Source organism: Loxodonta africana, chromosome 3 (genome assembly GCF_030014295.1).
Source record: "Loxodonta africana isolate mLoxAfr1 chromosome 3, mLoxAfr1.hap2, whole genome shotgun sequence".
Lineage (NCBI taxonomy): Eukaryota > Metazoa > Chordata > Mammalia > Proboscidea > Elephantidae > Loxodonta > Loxodonta africana.
The window spans coordinates 50,428,159-50,446,997 of NC_087344.1; the positions used below are offsets into that span (position 1 = coordinate 50,428,159).

Consider the following 18,839-nt stretch of genomic DNA (forward strand, 5'->3'; position numbering starts at 1 on the left):
AAATTACACTATTTTCTAAGCAAAAAATTAGATCATGTGGTAGGATGAAGGAATTCTTTCCAACGTGTGGATTTGTTCATGTGAAGGTATTTGTCTTCTGAAAGTATTCAAGTTACATTACATTTGGTTATATATTTAATGATTAAGTCTGTAGAAAACAACAGATTCCATGAAATTAAATACTACTTTTGGAAATTTTTAATAGACTTTCTTTTTCAGAGCAGTTTTAGGTTTATAGAACAGTCGTGTGGAAAGTACAGAGTTTGCATATACCTCCTCTTCCCGCTGTCCACAGGTTCCTCTATTAGTATCTTGGGTTAGTATGATATCTTTGTTAAAACTGATGGCTGATAGCGATTCATTATTATTAACTAAAGTATATGAGCTAAAGTCCATAGTTTACATTCGGGTTCACTCTTTGTGTAGTGTAGTCCTGTGGGTTTTGACAATTGCGTAACATTTGGTTATATATTTAATGATCAGATCTACAGACAACCCTAGGTTCTATTAAATACTTTTTTTTGGAAATTTTAATACTTAAAGTGATGGCAACACTGTAAAAGCATTTCACAAGGTTGAGCTAAAGAAGCCAGACACAAAGAATTCACACTAGTTTAAAATTTTTATACTTAAAAAGCATCTCTTTTTTTTCTAGTGTCTTAGGTTAAGGGTCAAAGGAACTGGGAAATGATTCCTATTTTGCTTTAAATGGTTTGTTCTTTTAACAATACCAGGGAGAATGAACGTACAGAAATTGCCATCCTATTTGTACATGCCCTGTTCATAGACTGTGTCCTGCTGGGTCATTATCCACCAAAGAAGTATGTGTTAGAATTAGCCTGAAAGAAAACTGTGAGAGAACATTGGAGGCTCCTCCCTATTGGAGCTCCCAGTCCAGTGGGCGACTCTTGCCATACATGTGTTGAGAGCCCGTTCTAGAGAGTTGGGAAAGGCTTCCTGGCTGAAATGACCACTGACTGAAATTTGCTAGGTGAGGAGAGAAAAGTAGCGACTGAGTTCCAGGACAGGTCCAGAGATGTTACACAGCCTGCTTTGTAGGGAGTAGTCACTGCTGAGCAGGAGAAGATGAAATTAGAAGGGTCATTGGTCTTGGCCTGCAGGTGATGGGGAGCCATTGAATGAGGTTAAGCAGAGGAGTAAAGTGATCAGATTTGCATTTTATGTAGATCACTGTGGAAAGGTGGCTTTTCCTAAACTCCTATGAAGAATTTCTAGATAGAAATTTGATTTATTCATGTTTTTAATTTTTTTCTTTCAAGATTATTTTAGGGCATAAGCAGAGAAACACAAAAGTAGCAATTCACATGGCAACAAATGAAATTAAGTAATAGGGTTGTTGTTGTTAGGTGCCATTCACTTCACTTCTGACTCACAGCATCCCCATGTACAACAGAACAAAACACTGCCCAGTCCTGCTCCACCCTCACAATCTTTGCTGTTTTTGAGCCTATTGTTGTAGCTACCGTGTCAGTCCATCTCAGTGAGGGTCTTCCTCTTTTTTGCTGACCCTCTGCTTCACCAAGCATGATGTCCTTCTCCAGGGACTGGTACCTCCTGACCATATGTCTAAAGTATGTGAAATGTAGTCTCACCATCGTCGCTTCTGTGGAGCATTTCTGGCTGTACTTCTTCCAAGACAGATTTGTTCATTCTTTTGGGAGTGCATGGTATATTCAGTATTCGTCACCAGCACGGCTATTCAAAGGCATCAATTCTTCTTCAGTCTTCCTTATTCATTGTCCAACTTTCACATGCAAATGAGGTGATTGAAAATACCATAGACTGCCTTATCTTTATATAAACCATTTAAAAAGGGGAAGATTAATAGATTAAGACACATAGTCTATAATAAGAGCCAACTTTGAAGGTTCAGTTTTGTTTGTTTTAAAATATGGCCAGTAAGTGTTTCGGAAAGGATTGTGATTACAGTCCTTAAGAGTTGGAACAAATGAAAATATGAAATCAATGTCTGTGTTCTTTTAAATAGGTTTAGACAAATGCAGACAAAAAATTAGTTGTCTGCCTCTTATTTTCTTCAGAACAATCTTTTACATATATTTGATTTTATTATTTCCAGACTAGATTAGAATACAATTATTAAGAATTAAATATTAAAACCAACATTCTGTTTTCAACTTAAGGTTACAAATAAAAATTACGTGAGATTCCTCTCTGGCTGGCAGCAAGAGAATAAACCTCATGTCCTTCTGTTTGACCAAATGCCAGCCGTGCCGCTGCTGTACAAGGTACTTCATGTGCTGGGGTAATGTTTTTATTTCTTTGGTGAAAACAGTAATGTGTGGCTGAAACTTGTAGCCTGATTATCCTTTTTGTAAGTAATAGCATGTCCCACAGGAATGTTTGAAGACCAGAAATTTGCCTAAACCACCATATGTTGAGCACCTGTTGATGCTAGTAACTATACTAGTGCCATCCACATACATAACACCATTTAGTGCCCAGAAGAATCCAACAATACATGTATTATCCCTATTTTATAGACCACGGCACTGAAGTTTAGAGTGGTTTTGTAATTTACCCAAGGTCTCATGGCACTGTGGTAAAGGTGTGATCCCATCGAAGCCTGTCTGACTCCTAAATCTGCCCTCTCACTGGTACCCTGTCCTACACTTCCAGGACACCTCTTGTTAGCACTGTGACATGAGTTGGGAGAGAAAAGTGACCTGTGTAACCATTAGCATGGCCACTGTCATATAATCAGGGTATGATAATGCCACACACGCTCCATGCTTCCCACTAAGTACAGATGTCCGTAAGATGAATATTTTGGTTTATCTGTGAAAAGAAGAATTAGTTATGTTTACCTTTGTTAGTATAATTTTTGTGCATGAAACACCACAGAATTCCTAGGTTCAAGGAATAGAAGACCTAGTGGGGCTAAATAAGGTAGCATTCATCTTCACCCATTGATGTGAAAAAGTCACACTTGATGTGTGATTTAAGCACTGTGCTATCAATTTAATTCTCTTCCTCTCTCTTGTGCCCTAACAGTTGACTGCTTTTGCATACAAAGATTATTTGTCATTTGGATATGTATATGTCGGTTTAAGAGGGGCGGAAGAGATAACCAGGCAGTACAACATCAATGTCTATGCCCCCACCATCCTGATCTTTAAAGAACACATCAACAAGCCTGCTGACGTTATCCAGGTATGTGAGAGTCAGTGTCTTTCAGGATTTACCTTCACATTTCCTTCTCGAGCCTTCTTGTAAATAAACAGCAAAACTGAACAAAACAAATGAGGGGAAGGAGAAATTCGTTATTAATGTCTTCCTTTAGGTATACAAAATTTTAAAATGAGCTTGTTTTTTATCTGACTTGGTACTGTTTTGCTTAAGAATTAAATGTAAAACAATAATAAAAAAATTAAAAATCATAAACTAATTCAGAGAATGAAGGTATAGGTGAATATTTATCTAATCTTCAGGTGGGGAAGAGTTAAGAGCATTGGGAAAAATCTTTCTAGAAAATCTTAATAATTTGACTATAACTTTAAAATTTTTGTTTAAAAATTTAAAGTTAACAAGCAGGAAATGCTTACAACAAATATAAAAGAAATTGATATTTTTAATTTCTAAAGGGCTCCTTGTAATCAAGAAGATCAACATAAAAACTTCTTGAGAAAAATAAGCTAATATGAACAAAATTCTGAGAACAGTTCAAATGACTGATGAAGAACATTTTTAAAAATGAAATCTCACTGATGATCAAAGAAATGTGAATTTAGCATTTTTTCTCACCCATCAAATTGACAAATATTTTCAAAGTAAAAATAGTAGTATTGAGGGTGTAAAGAAATAGGCACTCTTTTACCCTGCGGGTGGAAGTAAGCTTACAGAAAAGCAATTTGTTGATAACGTTTTCATTGTCTAGTTTGATTCGGCAAGAGAGTCCTCCTGAGTACCCCTTATGTGCCAAGTAGTGAACAAAAACAACAGAATTCTCTGCCCTGTAGCCTAGTGCAGAAGCCAGACAATCAGCATAATATGTTCTACTGCGGAGAGATTATATAGTGATACATGCTAAGGAGAAGATAAAGCAGAAAAGAGAAATGTGGAGTATTGGTGGAGGGTGGCAATTTAAGATACAGTGGCCACGAAGATCCTCATTGAGATGACGCGTGAGGAAAGACCTGAAGGAGTGCAATTACCTTTTAGTAATCTATCCTAAGGGAATAGGAACTCAGACAAAGATTTACCTACAAAGATGTTAAGTGTATCATTCATAATATGAAAATTTGGTGAGGGGGAATAGAAATATCCAGCAGTAGGATAAATATCGGTACACCCCAAACAAAATATTATATAGCCATTTAAAATGGCTATTTGAAGAATATTTAATGATGAGAATAATTTCATAAGATAACGTTAAAGAGCAAGCAGGATGCAAAAGTGTATATACATTTTAAATACAATCCCAATTTTTCAACATATGAACGAGTGTGTATAGGAAAAAACTGGAAATAAATGATTCATTTAGTTTACTATCAAAACTTTAATAGTGGTATCTCTTGATGGCAAAATTATATGTCAGTGTAATTTTTGTGTTTCCCAAAATCCCTACAATGAGCATATTTTATATTTTTTAATGTTAATCTTTTAAAAATCAGCAAAGATCCTTTAATTTTCCATCTCTTACGGGAGATTAAAGTGAGAAGTTATATACTTTATTTCATTCATTTAATAAACATTTCGTTGCCTCCCTGCTATGTACAGATACAGATAGAGCTCTCACATCCAGAGGTACAAGGCCCATAGTCTTGGCCCTCAAACAAAAACCAAAAACCAAACCTGTTGCCATCAAGTTGATTCCGACTCATAGTGACCTTATAGAACAGGGTAGGACTGCTCCATAGGGTTTTCAAGGAGTGACTGGTGTATTCAAACTGCCAGTCTTTTTGGTTAGTAGCCAAGCGCTTAACCACTGTGCCACCAGGGCTCCTCTCAAATGAAAGGGAGCTGATATATAACGATGAACTAAGTGATCTGGTATTTTTCCATGCTTTTATGATGAAGAACATTATGTTTACATTTGATCATTATATTTAGTAACTAAAAAACAGCCAAACCCATTGCCATCGAGTCAGTTCTGACTCATAGCAACCCTATAGGACGGAGTAGAACTGCCCCATAGAGTTTTCAAGGAACGCCTGGTAGATTCTAACTGCTGACCTTTTGGTTAGCAGCCATAGCATTTAACCACTGTGCTGCCAGCATTTCCCATTACGTTTATTAGATACTTGCACGTTAGCACAGATGTAACTCTTTGGGTTTCCATGAACTGAAGCAGTCGAGGTGAGGAGAGAAACCAACTAGCAGTTTCCATCCATTGTGATAGGTGTCCCACTTAGAGGCAGAGTGAGCCCAGAGTGCCATATGAGTGTAAATGAAGGGTACCTGAGACTATGGAAATAGGGAAGGATGTTGTGTGTGTCAGATCCAGATGTAGAAAGTGGGTAGTAAAGAAGAGGAGCTAGCTTAGGAAGAGGGTAGTTAAGTTAGATATATTAAATTAGAGATGTCTATAGGAAACCCTGTTGGCGTAGTGGTTTAGAGTTCGGCTGCTAACCAAAAGGTCAGCAGTTCGACTCCATCAGGCACTCCATGGAAACCTATGAGGCAGTTCTGGTCTGTCCTGTAGGGTCTCTGTGAGTCAATCAATAGCAACATGTTTGTTTTTTTGGTTTGGTTATAGGAACTCTTAAGAGTCCTGGTGGCACAGTGGTTAAGCGCTTGGCTGCTAAGGAAAAGGACAGCAGTTGGAACCCACCAGCTGCTCTACGGGAGAAGGATGTGGCAGGCTGCTTCTGTAAAAGGTTTACAGCCCTGGAAACCTTATGGGGTAGTGCTACTGTGTTCTGTAGGGCTGCTATGAGTCAGAATTGACTCAAGGGCAACGAGTATAGAAAATCTAAGTGGAGATGACCGTCAGGCAATTGGGTATAGTACTCTAGGTCTTAGGAAAGGCATATATATGAGCAGGGAGTAGAGATTCGTGGCTCATTTGTGAATGATTAGTGGTTAAAGCCTTGAGTGTGGGTGAGATCTCCCATGCATAATATGTAAAGTAAGGAGAGAAGGGGGCCAAGGGCAAAACTCTGAACAACCACCAGTAAGTAAAAAAGGAGGTACATGATGGAGACCAAGAAAGAACTAAAAAGAGAGTCAGGAAGAAAACAAGTAACAGTGGTGGAATAGAGACAGGAGAAGATCATGTCAATCTATGCTCAACCTGCAAAGACTTCCTAAATTGCTCTTTAGTAATAGCTTATGCTCTGAAAATTGTATTTATTTATCCCCTAGGGAAAATTGCAAATCAAATAAATTTATGAAATTACTGGTACAAACGGGTGCTTTACCATCCTGTCCTTTACAGATAGAAAAATGTACACTTAACAGAAACCGAGTTTTCTCGATGGCAAGTGGCTTAGTGTAACCCTAGCAACACCAGCTGTTGTTTCCCGTAGCTCTAGTTAGTTTTCATTGCTGTATAGTATTTGTGACCACATGATAATTTATCTGTTCATTCTTCTGTTGATGGACATTTTGGGCCTTTGAGGAGTTGTAGTGCCATGAACATCATATATATTCTAGTGTACCCAAGCATGAGTATCTCTAAGGGCAACAGAATTTTTCAAAATCTTGTTCACAGACCCCTGAGGGGCTCCCCAAGGCCCTTCCTTGTGTTCTTCATCCCTGAGCACTCACAGTAAAAATAAACAGAAACACCACTAATTTCACTTGAAAATATCCTTGCTGAAGCATTAAAAATTATAAGTTTAAATCTTGACCGTCGTGTGCATGTCTTTGATGGTTTCAGTAGCGTGTGAAGAAATGGGAAGTACGCATAAAGCACTTCTGAGTGGCAGCCAACAAAGGTTGTCTTAAGGACAAGCATATGTGCGATTGTTTAACTTGTGAGTTGAGCTAGCCACTTTTTTTTTTAATGGAACATAATTTTTACTTGAAAGAATACCTGACAAACTATGGTTATTCAGACTTAGTTATTTGGCAGACATTTTCTCAAAAATGAACGGACCAAGCCTGGCACTTTAAAGAAAACAACTGATGGTACTTGTTGTCAGTGATACAACACAACAAGAAATTTCAAGAGAATTAGAATCCCAATATTAGAATTAGAATATCAGCCATCATGAGCTTGACAGCTTCACAAAATTTTCTAATGAGTTCAGCTCATCAGTGTGATGGGATTTTGTTGATGTAGTAAAATAAGATTGTCAACCTTTGAAAGATCAGCGAACCAGTATTTTCCACATGACTTGTGTGTGATGTTACAGAATCATGCATGAGTAAAAGATCCATTCAAAGTGTAGAGTGGTCAGTGGATTTTAATTTAATAAAATACAAAAAGTTCATTGATAGGTTTCAGATTCCACATAGCAACCAACCTTTAAGGAACTACCACTTGCCAAGTTTGGGTATAGTATCAGAGATGAGTATCTACAGTTAATCTGAAAAGCTATGAAAATGTTCCTCCTTTTTCCAGCTATATATCTATCTGTGTGAGGCTGGATTTTCAATCAAAACAATGTATCACCATAGGTTGCATGTAGAAGCAGCTGAGAGAATCCACCTATCTTTCCTGTGAAGCTAGATGTTAAAATGAGATTTGCAACCATGTAAAACAGTGCCACTCGCTACAGAGTTTTAGTTTTGGAAATGTTAGTTGTTTTTCATTTTTAAAAATGTCCTAACGTGTTTGTTATGGGTTTGTATGGATTTATTATTTTTTAATACCTGTTAAAAAAACAAAACCCGTTGCCACTGAGTCGATTCCAACTCATAGCAACCCTATAGGACAGAGTAGAACTGCCCCATAGAGTTTCCAAGGAGCATCTGGTGGATTCGAACTCCAGCCTTTTGGCTAGCAGCCGCAGCACTTAACCACTACACCATCAGGGTTTCTAATTTTTTTAATGAATTATTATATATTTTTTAAGTTTCTCAATTTTAATTTCTAATACCGTAAATATCAATAGATATAACTCACATAGACAGAAGTTCTTTGGGTCCTCAATAATTTTTGAGAGTATAAGTTGTCCTGAGACCAAAAAGTTTGAGAACTGATGTTCTAGGGTATAACTAGATGTAAGAATAATGAATTCTAGAATATGCAACTTTCCAACTTTACTAGATAATGTGTTTCCAAAGTGGTGGTATGAATTTATATTTCACCAGGCTCTGGTTTGAGCATGTAATGATATCTCACTGTGATTCTGCTTTGCATTGCCCTTCGTTCCACTAGGAGGCTGAGCATTTATTTTTATTTGTATATGGGCTTTTTCAGTTTCCTCTTTTGTGAAGTGCCTGTCTTTTTACCTTTTTGTTGTTGTTGTTAGATTGTCTGCCTTTTTGATATTGATTTGTAAGAGTTATTTATGTGTTCTAGACTCTGGTCTTTCTTTTTTTCCCCCTCCCTTCTAGTCCTTTATTGTTCATATGTGTGTCAAGTATTTTACCTCACTCTGCAGCTTGTTTTTTCACTTTTTTTTATGCCAATATCCCTCTCCCCCCCCTTTTTTTTAATAATTTTTATTGAGCTTTAAGTGAACGGTTACAAATCAAGTCAGTCTGTCACATATAAGCTTATATACACCTTACCTCTTCCCCTTTTTTTTAAATTATTTATTGAAGTATAAAACACATGTAGAAAAGTACACAAATCAGAAGTGTGGGGCTCAGTGAGCCATCAGAAAAAGGAATACATACACAAGTATCTGTTGGGTTAAGAAAGAAAATATCAGCACTCCGGAAGGCCCCCTCTTTCTCCCAGCCATTTCCCCTCCTTCCCCAAAATAAGCACTATCCTGTTTCCTAACACCATAGATTAGTTTTGCCTATTTTTGAATTTTATACAAATGGAATCATACAGTGTATAGCTCTTGTGTCTGGCGTCTCTCAACGTTGTGTTTGAGACAGTCATCCATGTTACCGAGTTTTCGTTTGTTCATTCTTGTTATTGAAAATTGCATGGTATGAATAAATCACAATATGTTTGTCCATTCTGTTGATAAATATTTGAGTTTTTCCAGTTTGGGGTTAATTTGAATAATGATGCTATGAATATATCCTTGTATTTAGTGTCTTTTTTGTTACTGTAACTTCTTAATTTTAATATAATCATGTATTAGTATTTTCCTTTCTGATTGGTTCTTGTTTATTATTTAAGACGTCCTTCCCTACACCAGAGTCATGAAGATATTCTTCTCACAGAGCGCCTAAAAGCTTTATAGTTTTGCCTTGTCTATTTAGGTATTTTAAATCACCCAGAGGTAGTCTTGGTATCTGCTAGAGCAAATCCTCTCACTTTGTTTTTTGGATTTGGCTTTTTTTTTTTTTAATCTTCAAAAGCATCTTAGATGTTCTTGATCTTTTGAACTTTTTGTGTACATTCTAAATTCTATCAGTTCCACCAAAGCAAACAAAAAAACCTGTTGGGGTTTTGTTGGGTTTGTACTGAGTCTTAAAATCAATTTGTGGAGAATAGACATATTTACCAAATTGAAACTTCAACCTATGAACATGATAACTCTTTTTCATTCGTTTAGGTCTTCTGTAATATCTCTCAATAAGGTTTTATTATTTTATCTGTAGAAATCATATATATATATCTTTTTTTCCCCAGTTTATTTCTCATTCCCACTGCCATCGAGTTGATTCCGACTCAGCGACCCTATAGGACAGGGTAGAACTGTCCCATAGGGGTTCCAAGGCTGTAAATCTTTATGAAAGCAACTGTCACATCTTTTACCTGCAGAGCAGCTAGAGGGTTTGAACCACTGACCCTTCGGTTAGCATCCGAGGGCTTAACCACTGTGCCACCAGGGGTCCTTGTGGATTATATATTTTTCCCTTCAATATATTGCTGGATTCAGTTTGCTAACATTTTGTTTAGGATTTTTGCATCTATGCTCAGAAATAAGATTGACCTCTAACTTTTCTTTCTCATGATGTCCATGTTTGGCTTTGGCATCATGAAATGATTTGGGGAACGTTCTCCCTTTTTCTTTTCTCCGGAAGACTTTATGTTAGATTGGATTGTCGTCCTTGAAAGTTTGGTAGAAACCATCTATAAAACTGTCTGCATCTTGAGTTTTGGGGTTTTGGGTTTTGTTTTAAGGAAAGATTTTTCACTATTGCAAGCTTCTTTAATGGTTATAGAACTATTTAACTTTTCTGGTTTTTTTGGACTTTGTTATATTTTTCTAGAGATTTTTCCATTTCATCTAAATTTTCAAATTTAAACTTTTTTTTAACTTCTGCAACGTAGGTAGTGATTCCCCCTTTTCATTCTTGATAATGACTATTTGTGTCTTTTGTTTTCATGATCAATTTTATAAGAGGTTTTGTTTTAAGGAAAGATTTTTCACTATTGCAAGCTTCTTTAATGGTTATAGAACTATTTAACTTTTCTGGTTTTTTTGGACTTTGTTATATTTTTCTAGAGATTTTTCCATTTCATCTAAATTTTCAAATTTAAACTTTTTTTTAACTTCTGCAACGTAGGTAGTGATTCCCCCTTTTCATTCTTGATAATGACTATTTGTGTCTTTTGTTTTCATGATCAATTTTATAAGAGGTTTGTCAGTTTTATTAGCTCTTTCAAAGAACTGATTTTAGCTTGTTAATCCTTTTTGTTTTGTTTCGTTAATTTTACTTTTGTTTTTATTATTCTACTTTTACATTTTGCTGTTTGTGTTTAACTTCTTCATATGGATGTTTAGTTCCTTAATTGTTTTTCTGATATATTCATTTTAAGACTGTCTTCCAAGTACTGCTTTATCTGTATTCCAAAGTTTGTTTTGTTTTAATTGTGGTAAAATATATATAACATAAAATTTACCATCTTAGCTATTTTTAAATGTACGATTCAATGGCATTAAGTACCTTCACAATGTTGTGCAACCATTACTACTATTTCCAGAATGTTTTCAGCACCCCAAATAGAAATTCTGTACTCAGTAAGCAATACCTCCCCACTTCCTCCTCTCCAGCCCCTGGTGACCTCTAATCTACTTTTTGTCTCTATGAATATAACTGTTCTAGGTATTTCATATATGTGGAATCATACAATATTTGTCCTTTTGTGTCTGACTTATTTTACTCAGCATACTGTTTTCAAGGTTCATCGATGTCATAGCATGTATCAGACATTGATGAACTTCACTTCTCTCTATGGATGAATAATACTCCATTGTATGAGGTATACCCCATTTTGTTAATCCATTCATCTGTTCGTGGATACTGGGTTGTTTCCACCTTTTGGCTATTGTGAATAATGAGTCAGTGAACATCGGTGTACAAGTATCTTTTTTTGTGTCCCAGTATTTAATTCTTTTGAGTAGACCTAGGAGTGGATTTGTGGGGTCATATGGTAATTTTGTGTTCAACTTTTTGAGGAACCATCAAACTTTTGCACAGTAGTCTGTACCATTTTGCATTCCCATCAGCAATGTACCAAGTTTCCAGTTTCTTCTCATCCTTCACAACACTTGTTATTTTGTAGCTTTTTTTTATAATAGCTGTGATGGTTAAGGTTGTGTGTCAACTTGTTTGGGCCATGATTCTCAGTGGTTTGGCAGTTATATAATGATGTAGTTCGTCAGTTATGTAGTGATGTAATTTGGGAGTTATGTAATGATGTGGCCATCCTCCATGACGGAATCTGATGTAATCAGCCAATTTAGTTGTAAGGGGAGTTTCTTTGGGGATGCAGCGTGCATCCAATATATATGTGGATGTTCTGGCAAAGCTCTCTTGTGCACTCTGGATCCTGCATCCGGCTTATCATTTATCTGACCTCCAATTCTTGGGACTTGAGGCAGCAGACTGCTGTATTGCCTGCCAGTCTTGGGATTCATCAGCCTTTGCATCTGGTGAACCAGCAGCCTGCAGTTTATCTGCCAATTTTGGGCTCGTCACCCCTGCAGCTACATGAGTCAGGAGAAGCCTCCAGCCTGACGCTAACCCACAAACTTGGGACTTGCCGGCCGCTACAACTGCATGAACCGTTCCTTGAGATAAATCTCTCTCTGCCTGTCTCTCTCTCCTTTTATATATATATATATATGTATATGTACACATACATATATACGTGTGTATATATATGTATATATACACACACACGCACACTTCACTGGTTTTGCTTCTCTATAGAGCTCAGCCTAAGTCAGTAGCCTTCCTAGTGGATGTGAAGGGTGATCTCATGGTGGTTTTGATTTGCATTTCCCTAATGACAGATGATGTTGAGCATCATTTCATGTGCTTATTCATTATTTTCTTTAGAGAAATGTCTATTCAAGTTGTTTGCCAATTTTTTTATTAGGTTGTCTTTTTGTTGTTGAATTGTAGGAGTTCTTTATATATTCTGGATATTAAACCCTTACCAGATATGTGATTTACAAATATTTTTTCCTGGTCTATGGATTGACTTTTCACTTTCTTGATACCAGAGTTTCGATAGTATTTTCATCAGTCATTCAAATTTATAATATTTTCTGATACCTGATATGCTTTCTCTTAGATCAGTAGGCTACTCAGTGTGTTAATTTCTAAACATAAATGGATTTTCTAGTTTACATTTTATATTGATTTCTAATTACATTGTCAGATCAGAAAACCTGCTGTATATGATTACAATCCCTTGAAATGTACGAGGTTTATTTTTATTTGTTCAGTTTGCTACAAATCCTGAATGGAAATAAACCTGCCTAAAATTCAAAGTGATTGTATTAATCGATCAGCATAAAAACAGTGTACAGAAGTTTTCAAGTGAAAAGAGCACTTGATTTTTCCTTTGACCTGAGGTAATTTTAGTCCTTTTAGCCCCACATGGTTGAAAAAGCCCATGTTTATTTGGTCAAACAGATCTATCTTATTTGGCTATATTACTTTAGCCAGGGTCAGCCAGACTTTTATTAAGCTTGAAAGTAAAACCCACTTGCAGTAAGAAAACCTAATCAAAGTCAACTGCTTCTTGGTTTCTCCAGGCCCGAGGTATGAAGAAGCAGGTCATTGATGACTTCATCATCCAAAACAAGTACCTCCTGGCAGCCAGGCTCACCAGTCAGAAGTTGTTCCATGAACTCTGCCCTGTGAAACGCTCTCACCGACAGAGGAAGTAAGGGTTCAAGGCTTTGTCTCTGTTTGTCATTTCGATAGAGGGACCATGTTGCATTTCATTACAGGATGATTAAACAACCACCCTGTGACAGACCTTATTCTTCATTTAGCAAATATTGACTTATCGACTGTGATGGTAGTAGTTGGGTATATTGGTCCAGGGGCCTTAGGATCAAATAGTTGGCTGTGCTGTTCTAGTCTAGGAGTCAGAGAAGATCTTCCTGAGATGTTATACTTCAGCTGAGACCTAAAGGAGAGTAGGCACTAGCCAGATGAAGTGGATAAGGTGTGAGGGAAAGATTAGCTCACTTCAATGAAGCATGGAGTAGAGAGAGTTAATATCCCCACTAGAACATTCCACCCAGGGTGGGTTTTTGGCACTCTTAAAGATTTGGAGAGAGTCCAGAGATGAGTCAGGCTAATGATAAAGCAGTGGGGAAGCAGGGTACTGAGGAAATGTTAATTAGATTCCCTTAGCTGGGAAATGAGAAGGCTAAGGTATACTTATTCAATAAAGCATGTGAAGAGTTATATATAGGGTATCTGACAAGTCTGGAAATATAGGGAAAATACTTATTATACCTTACTCAGATTTATAATCAATGGCTTTAAATTTAGAGCTATTTCATCTGTAAAAGTGTCTGGAGATGGAAGGAAAACAGATTGATCCTATTATTTGAAAATGTAGTTAAAATATTGTTTAAAATAAAAATTTTCTCTGTGTTTTCAGATTTTTTACATTCCTTTATACTCTTAAAAGAGAAGCAAGAAAGACTTTAATTAGATATAAAGAAAAATATCCTGGGCTGTAAGAATTGTTGTTTACTTAGCCCTCAAAAAATATCCCAAATCCAAGCACTTCTCACGTTTTTTACCACTCCCACCCAAGAACAGGCCACTGTCATCTCCCATTGAGACCACCATGGTAGCCTTCTAACTGGTCTCCCTGCTTCCACTGTTATACCCTCCACTCACTTCTCCACACATCAGACAATGATCCTTCTAAAAGCGTAAACCAGACCAAGTCATCCTCTATCTCAGCATCTCTGCACTTGCAGTGTTCTCTGCCTGGAACTTTCTGACCCCATTTCCTCTTGTGGCTCACTTTATTCAGGTCCCTGCTCAAATGTCACCTTCTCGGGTGAGGTTTCCCTGACCAGCCTGTCTAATGGAGCATGACTCCCACCCCAACCAACCCTGGTCTCTTTCTAGCCCCTTAGCCATTTTCTTTTATATATGTGGTGGGTGGGGGAGGGCACACTTGTCACTACCTGTTATGGTAGATTTTATTTGTTGTCTGTCTTCCCAGTGGAATCTCCATGTGGGCATTGTGCTTGGCATGTAGTAGGTGCTCAGTAAATATTTGGGAGAAGGAATGAATGAATAGCTAAACTTTCCATTGGAACTGCTGCACCAGAAGTCCTTCAGAATGAGGCTCGGAGCCTTAACTGTGCTGGAAGAACTAAAACAGATGGCTTCTGGAAGGCCCTTCTGAATCAAGGATTCAATAACCAGTATCTTAAAGGAAATTCCTAAATGGCATGAGGAAGTTTGATTTGGGGAACATAGCACCAATCTGGAAAAGGAGCATGTCTCCAATTACTTGGAAATCTTTTATCACCGGGGACCTTCCAGCGTACGGCTTTCAGTATGCAAAACATATTTACTTCTATAAGAGCCTCCTCTTCTTCACAATAAATGCTTGCTGGTACAGGTCCTAGCCACAGCCTGAGGATTCGTTTATAATAAACTTTTCTCTTTTGTTGCCACGCAGGTACTGTGTGGTTTTACTGACTGCCGAGGCCACCAAGTTGAGTAAGCCCTTTGAGGCTTTCCTGTCCTTTGCCCTGGCAAACACACAGGACACAGTGAGATTCGTGCATGTCTACAGCAATCGGCAGCAGGAGTTTGCCAACACCTTACTACCAGACGGTGACAGGTTTCAAGGAAAATCAGTGGTGAGTCATGGGGCCCCTCCTGACCCCAAACTCCTCACAAGCACCTGGCACTGGATTCTGTCTCCTTCCTCTGGAGTCTTAAACGCAGATTCCAGGAAATCCATAACGTTCTGTTGGAAAGCTTACTCTTAAACCAGTCTTTCAGCCTAGGCAGTCCACATCCTAGATTTTCTGCTGTAGTCCTCCACGGAAACCATCTCCCCCTGAGTAAATGTTAGAGCACATCAGTCCTTTTCACCGTTTTCCCCTATTTCAGGTCTGGCCGTGCAGTATTCTACTTTGTAAATTCTCCCTTAGACCGCTGGTAGTTTACTTCTGCCTCCTTCACTTTCTCCTGTTTGCTTCCTCCTCCCTTTCCCTTTGTCATCACTCTCTAGAGAAGGATGAAAGCCTCCTCTGTCTTCTTCATCACTTGGATAACCGTGGGATCCTCAGTTTTTATAATCTCCAAAGACAAAGTTTCCTTTATTATGATATTAAGTCAGAGGTCATAGAACAAAGTCTATTGAGAAGAAGGAGCTTTAACTTTTACCAAAAGCTTTGGGAAGTCACCAGAAAAATAATTTCTTTTGACAGAAAATTTTTAATTTTTTGCAGATACTTTATATCCATCAATATTTGTGTTTGAACTCATAGACTTCACTAAATCCTTTCTTCCATCCTCCCGGGGCAGGGGGGAAACCAATAAGTTGCCATTCTTTTGAGACTTCTAATGGTTTGTTTTTTTTTTTCTTTTTGTCCCAGGTGTCTATCTTAGAAAGGCGCAACACAGCAGGAAGGGTGGTGTATAAAACCCTGGAAGATCCGTGGACTGGGAGTGAGAGCGATAAATTCATCCTTCTGGGTTACCTCGACCAGTTGCGGAAAGATCCAGCTTTTCTGTCCTCTGAAGCTGTTCTTCCCGACCTGACTGATGAACTTGCCCCTGTGAGCATTGTGGCCCCGCGAGGCTGGGCAGCCGGGCAGGACTCAGGGGCTCACAGAGCTGGCAGCAGGATTTTTGCTGAAGGCAGAGGTTCAGCAGCAGTGCTAACTTGGGGGTGGCAGTTGTGTCTCCAGAAGAGCTGGGAGAAGGAGCACCGTCACCACAGTGGGGTTCAGTCTTGACCTTCATCCATTTTCTTTTTCTGTAGGTGTTTCTACTTCGGTGGCTCTACTCTGCTTCTGAATACATCTCAGACTGCTGGGATAGCATATTTCACAACAACTGGTAGGAATGTTGCTAAGATGAGTTTCTGTTTCTCGGTTAATACCAGTATCAGTGTTTTTCTTTTGAAAAGAGTCTACTCTTCTTTGACTTCAGTGCATACTAGATACAGACAAGTGGGAGAATGTTTGGACATTTTTAACAACTCTTCTCCTTTTTATCCCCTTTCAATAACTTCAGTTTTTTTGGTGTTTGCTGACTAACCCTTTTCTGCTGCCTAGGAAAGGCTCCCCCTCCCCACCCCACCTTGACCCTTCTAGACAGCAGAGCCTAGGGCTGTCCTATTCATCAGGGCACCTCCAGGGCCTAGCTCAGAGCCTGCACACTTGGAGTCCAAGGCATAGATGGACAAGTGAATCCATGACTTAGTCAGAGCAGGGATAGCCCACTCCCACCCCACAATGAGACTCAACTCCCGGAAGACACGACCACATCTTGTCCATGTCTGGGATTCCTGGCACCTACTCCCACGCCTGGAAAATGGCAGGCCTGTGGTGGATGTTTGTGAGTGAAAGAAACATTAAAACATCAGTCCTAAAGGAAATCTTGAAAGGCCATCTTTTCTCTCTACTCCCACCCCTCTGGGGCACATCTAAATTATTCTTGTTAGGCAAAAAAAAATCAATAAAATTGAGAGGAAATAATTTTATAGCCTTTTTAGTCACAATACTACCTCAACACAAGGTCCTTCTATGTTTATTACTTAAATCTTTTATCATCCCTTTTACTGTTTCTTTATGCACAATTTATTAAGCAGAGCCTATTATCGCTGAAATACAAAGTCAGCCTTTTAGAATAAGCTATGAATTAGAACAGTAAGGGAAAAAATATCTCTACTTTCTCCTCTATCATCACCATCCCCCTAAAAAACTCTAGTTATAGGAAATTAGAAAATTTTATTCGTATGAAGACTTTTTTGGTTTGGGAATTTTTTTTTCTTTCTTTTTTTTAGCCAGAGAAAAGAAACTTAAAATTATTCATTGTCACATCACAGCAACCCATGTAGAGCTGAGCAAAGTTTGTTAACTTTATTTTAGGCGGGAAATGATGCCCCTCCTGTCCCTGATCTTCTCGGCCCTCTTCATCCTCTTCGGCACCGTCATCATGCAGGCTTTCAGGTATAAGGGCTTCTCGGTACACTTTGTGAAAGGGGAGTCCCCCACCTCCATGATTGTTTGCCTCCCGTCTTTAAGAAACTCCTTTTTTCTTACTTTAGTGACTCAAATGATGAACGAGAGTCAAACCCTCCAGGTAAAGAGGAAGCCCATGAGAAGTCTGGGAAGACAGAGCCGACCTTCAGCAAGGAAAGCAGCAGGTGGTGTGGACAGAGGGGCTGTTTCTCTGACAAAACACCAAACTCACCTCCCCCTCAGCACCAGGCCCACAGACTGTGTAGTCTAATAAAGCAGTTCACATATATAGATACAGGTAGATGAAGATACAGGTATAAACTCTGGCTCACCTCCTTGTGGGGAGAGGGAACTACTGCTGAGTAGTTTTTATTAAGACCCTTTAGGCATTTAGATACAGGACCTACTTATCTTTTACTCTAACTTCTGCTTTTCAGTCTCAGATTTAGTGATGAAGGCAGGAAGCAAAGAAGCACGTCAGAGAGATGGTAGATGAGCCCAGAAGCAGAAAATGGTGCGTCACCATAACCGTGGTGATGAATATGATCGGTAGTCAGTACACACCCCAGTGGCAGGAAGTGAGGGTCTCTGAGACAAAGAAAGCAGACTGCGTAATAGCAGCCTTCTTCAGTCTGTCTTAAAGCTACTCCTACGCCAGCTGAAAAGCAGCATCAAAAAGGCTGTTTGTTGACCAAGGATCACAAAATCAGGGTCATCCCCATCCTACCAGTATGTCAGGCTCTAGAATGTTAAAGAACATACCCAGTCTGGTTAGAACATAGCAGTTGTTTCCTCTTGCGCCTTTTACAAGTAATGGTGTTCTTCTGTTCTGATAACATCTAACTCCTCGGTATTTCTTCACAGCAAGATTCCTAAAAAAGGCTTTGTGGAGGTAACTGAACTCACAGATGTCACATACACCAGTAACTTGGTACGCCTGAGGCCAGGCCACATGAATGTGGTCCTCATCCTATCAAATTCCACCAAGACCAGCCTACTACAGAAATTTGCTTTGGAGGTCTACACATTCACTGGGTAAGCACTGCGTGTGTGTGTCTGTGTGTGAGAGCGAAGGAGAGGGAGGGCATGAACATAAGGAGGCAGCTGGAGGAAAGTTCTGTCCACTTTGACTCTGAGAAGCTTGACCAGTCAGTGAGATGCTGGCTGTGACCTTCCCAACCCAAAAATCTGTGCCTTCACGGGGTGACCTTTTTTCCCCTTGACTTGATGTTCTGTTTGCTGTGAACAGAAGAAGAGATTGAGCTCAGTCTTAATCCGTGAGCCCATTCAGAAAACAGACGGTCGTTTAGCCTCTGTGTGTTTTCCAGGAGCCAGACACTGAGAGTGACGTAGGTTATA

General features: G+C 38.7%; 1 protein-coding gene across 5 annotated transcripts in view; it reads left to right on the top strand.

The window, feature by feature from the left end:
- The window catches only part of DNAJC16 (DnaJ heat shock protein family (Hsp40) member C16), a 39,500-nt gene that overhangs the window by 16,821 nt on the left and 3,840 nt on the right, over window positions 1–18,839 (top strand). For 4 of the 5 annotated variants that reach the window (XM_064281328.1, XM_003413454.4, XM_010593096.3 and 1 more), the window contains 9 exons: window positions 2,163–2,267; window positions 3,034–3,192; window positions 13,053–13,183; window positions 14,960–15,143; window positions 15,888–16,070; window positions 16,277–16,353; window positions 17,388–17,468; window positions 17,567–17,665; window positions 18,345–18,515. In XM_064281328.1, coding sequence (XP_064137398.1) covers window positions 2,163–2,267; window positions 3,034–3,192; window positions 13,053–13,183; window positions 14,960–15,143; window positions 15,888–16,070; window positions 16,277–16,353; window positions 17,388–17,468; window positions 17,567–17,665; window positions 18,345–18,515 — 1,190 coding nt within the window. The remainder of the gene's footprint in view (window positions 1–2,162; window positions 2,268–3,033; window positions 3,193–13,052; window positions 13,184–14,959; window positions 15,144–15,887; window positions 16,071–16,276; window positions 16,354–17,387; window positions 17,469–17,566; window positions 17,666–18,344; window positions 18,516–18,839) is intronic. The other variant, XM_064281329.1, reaches the window with a different exon arrangement.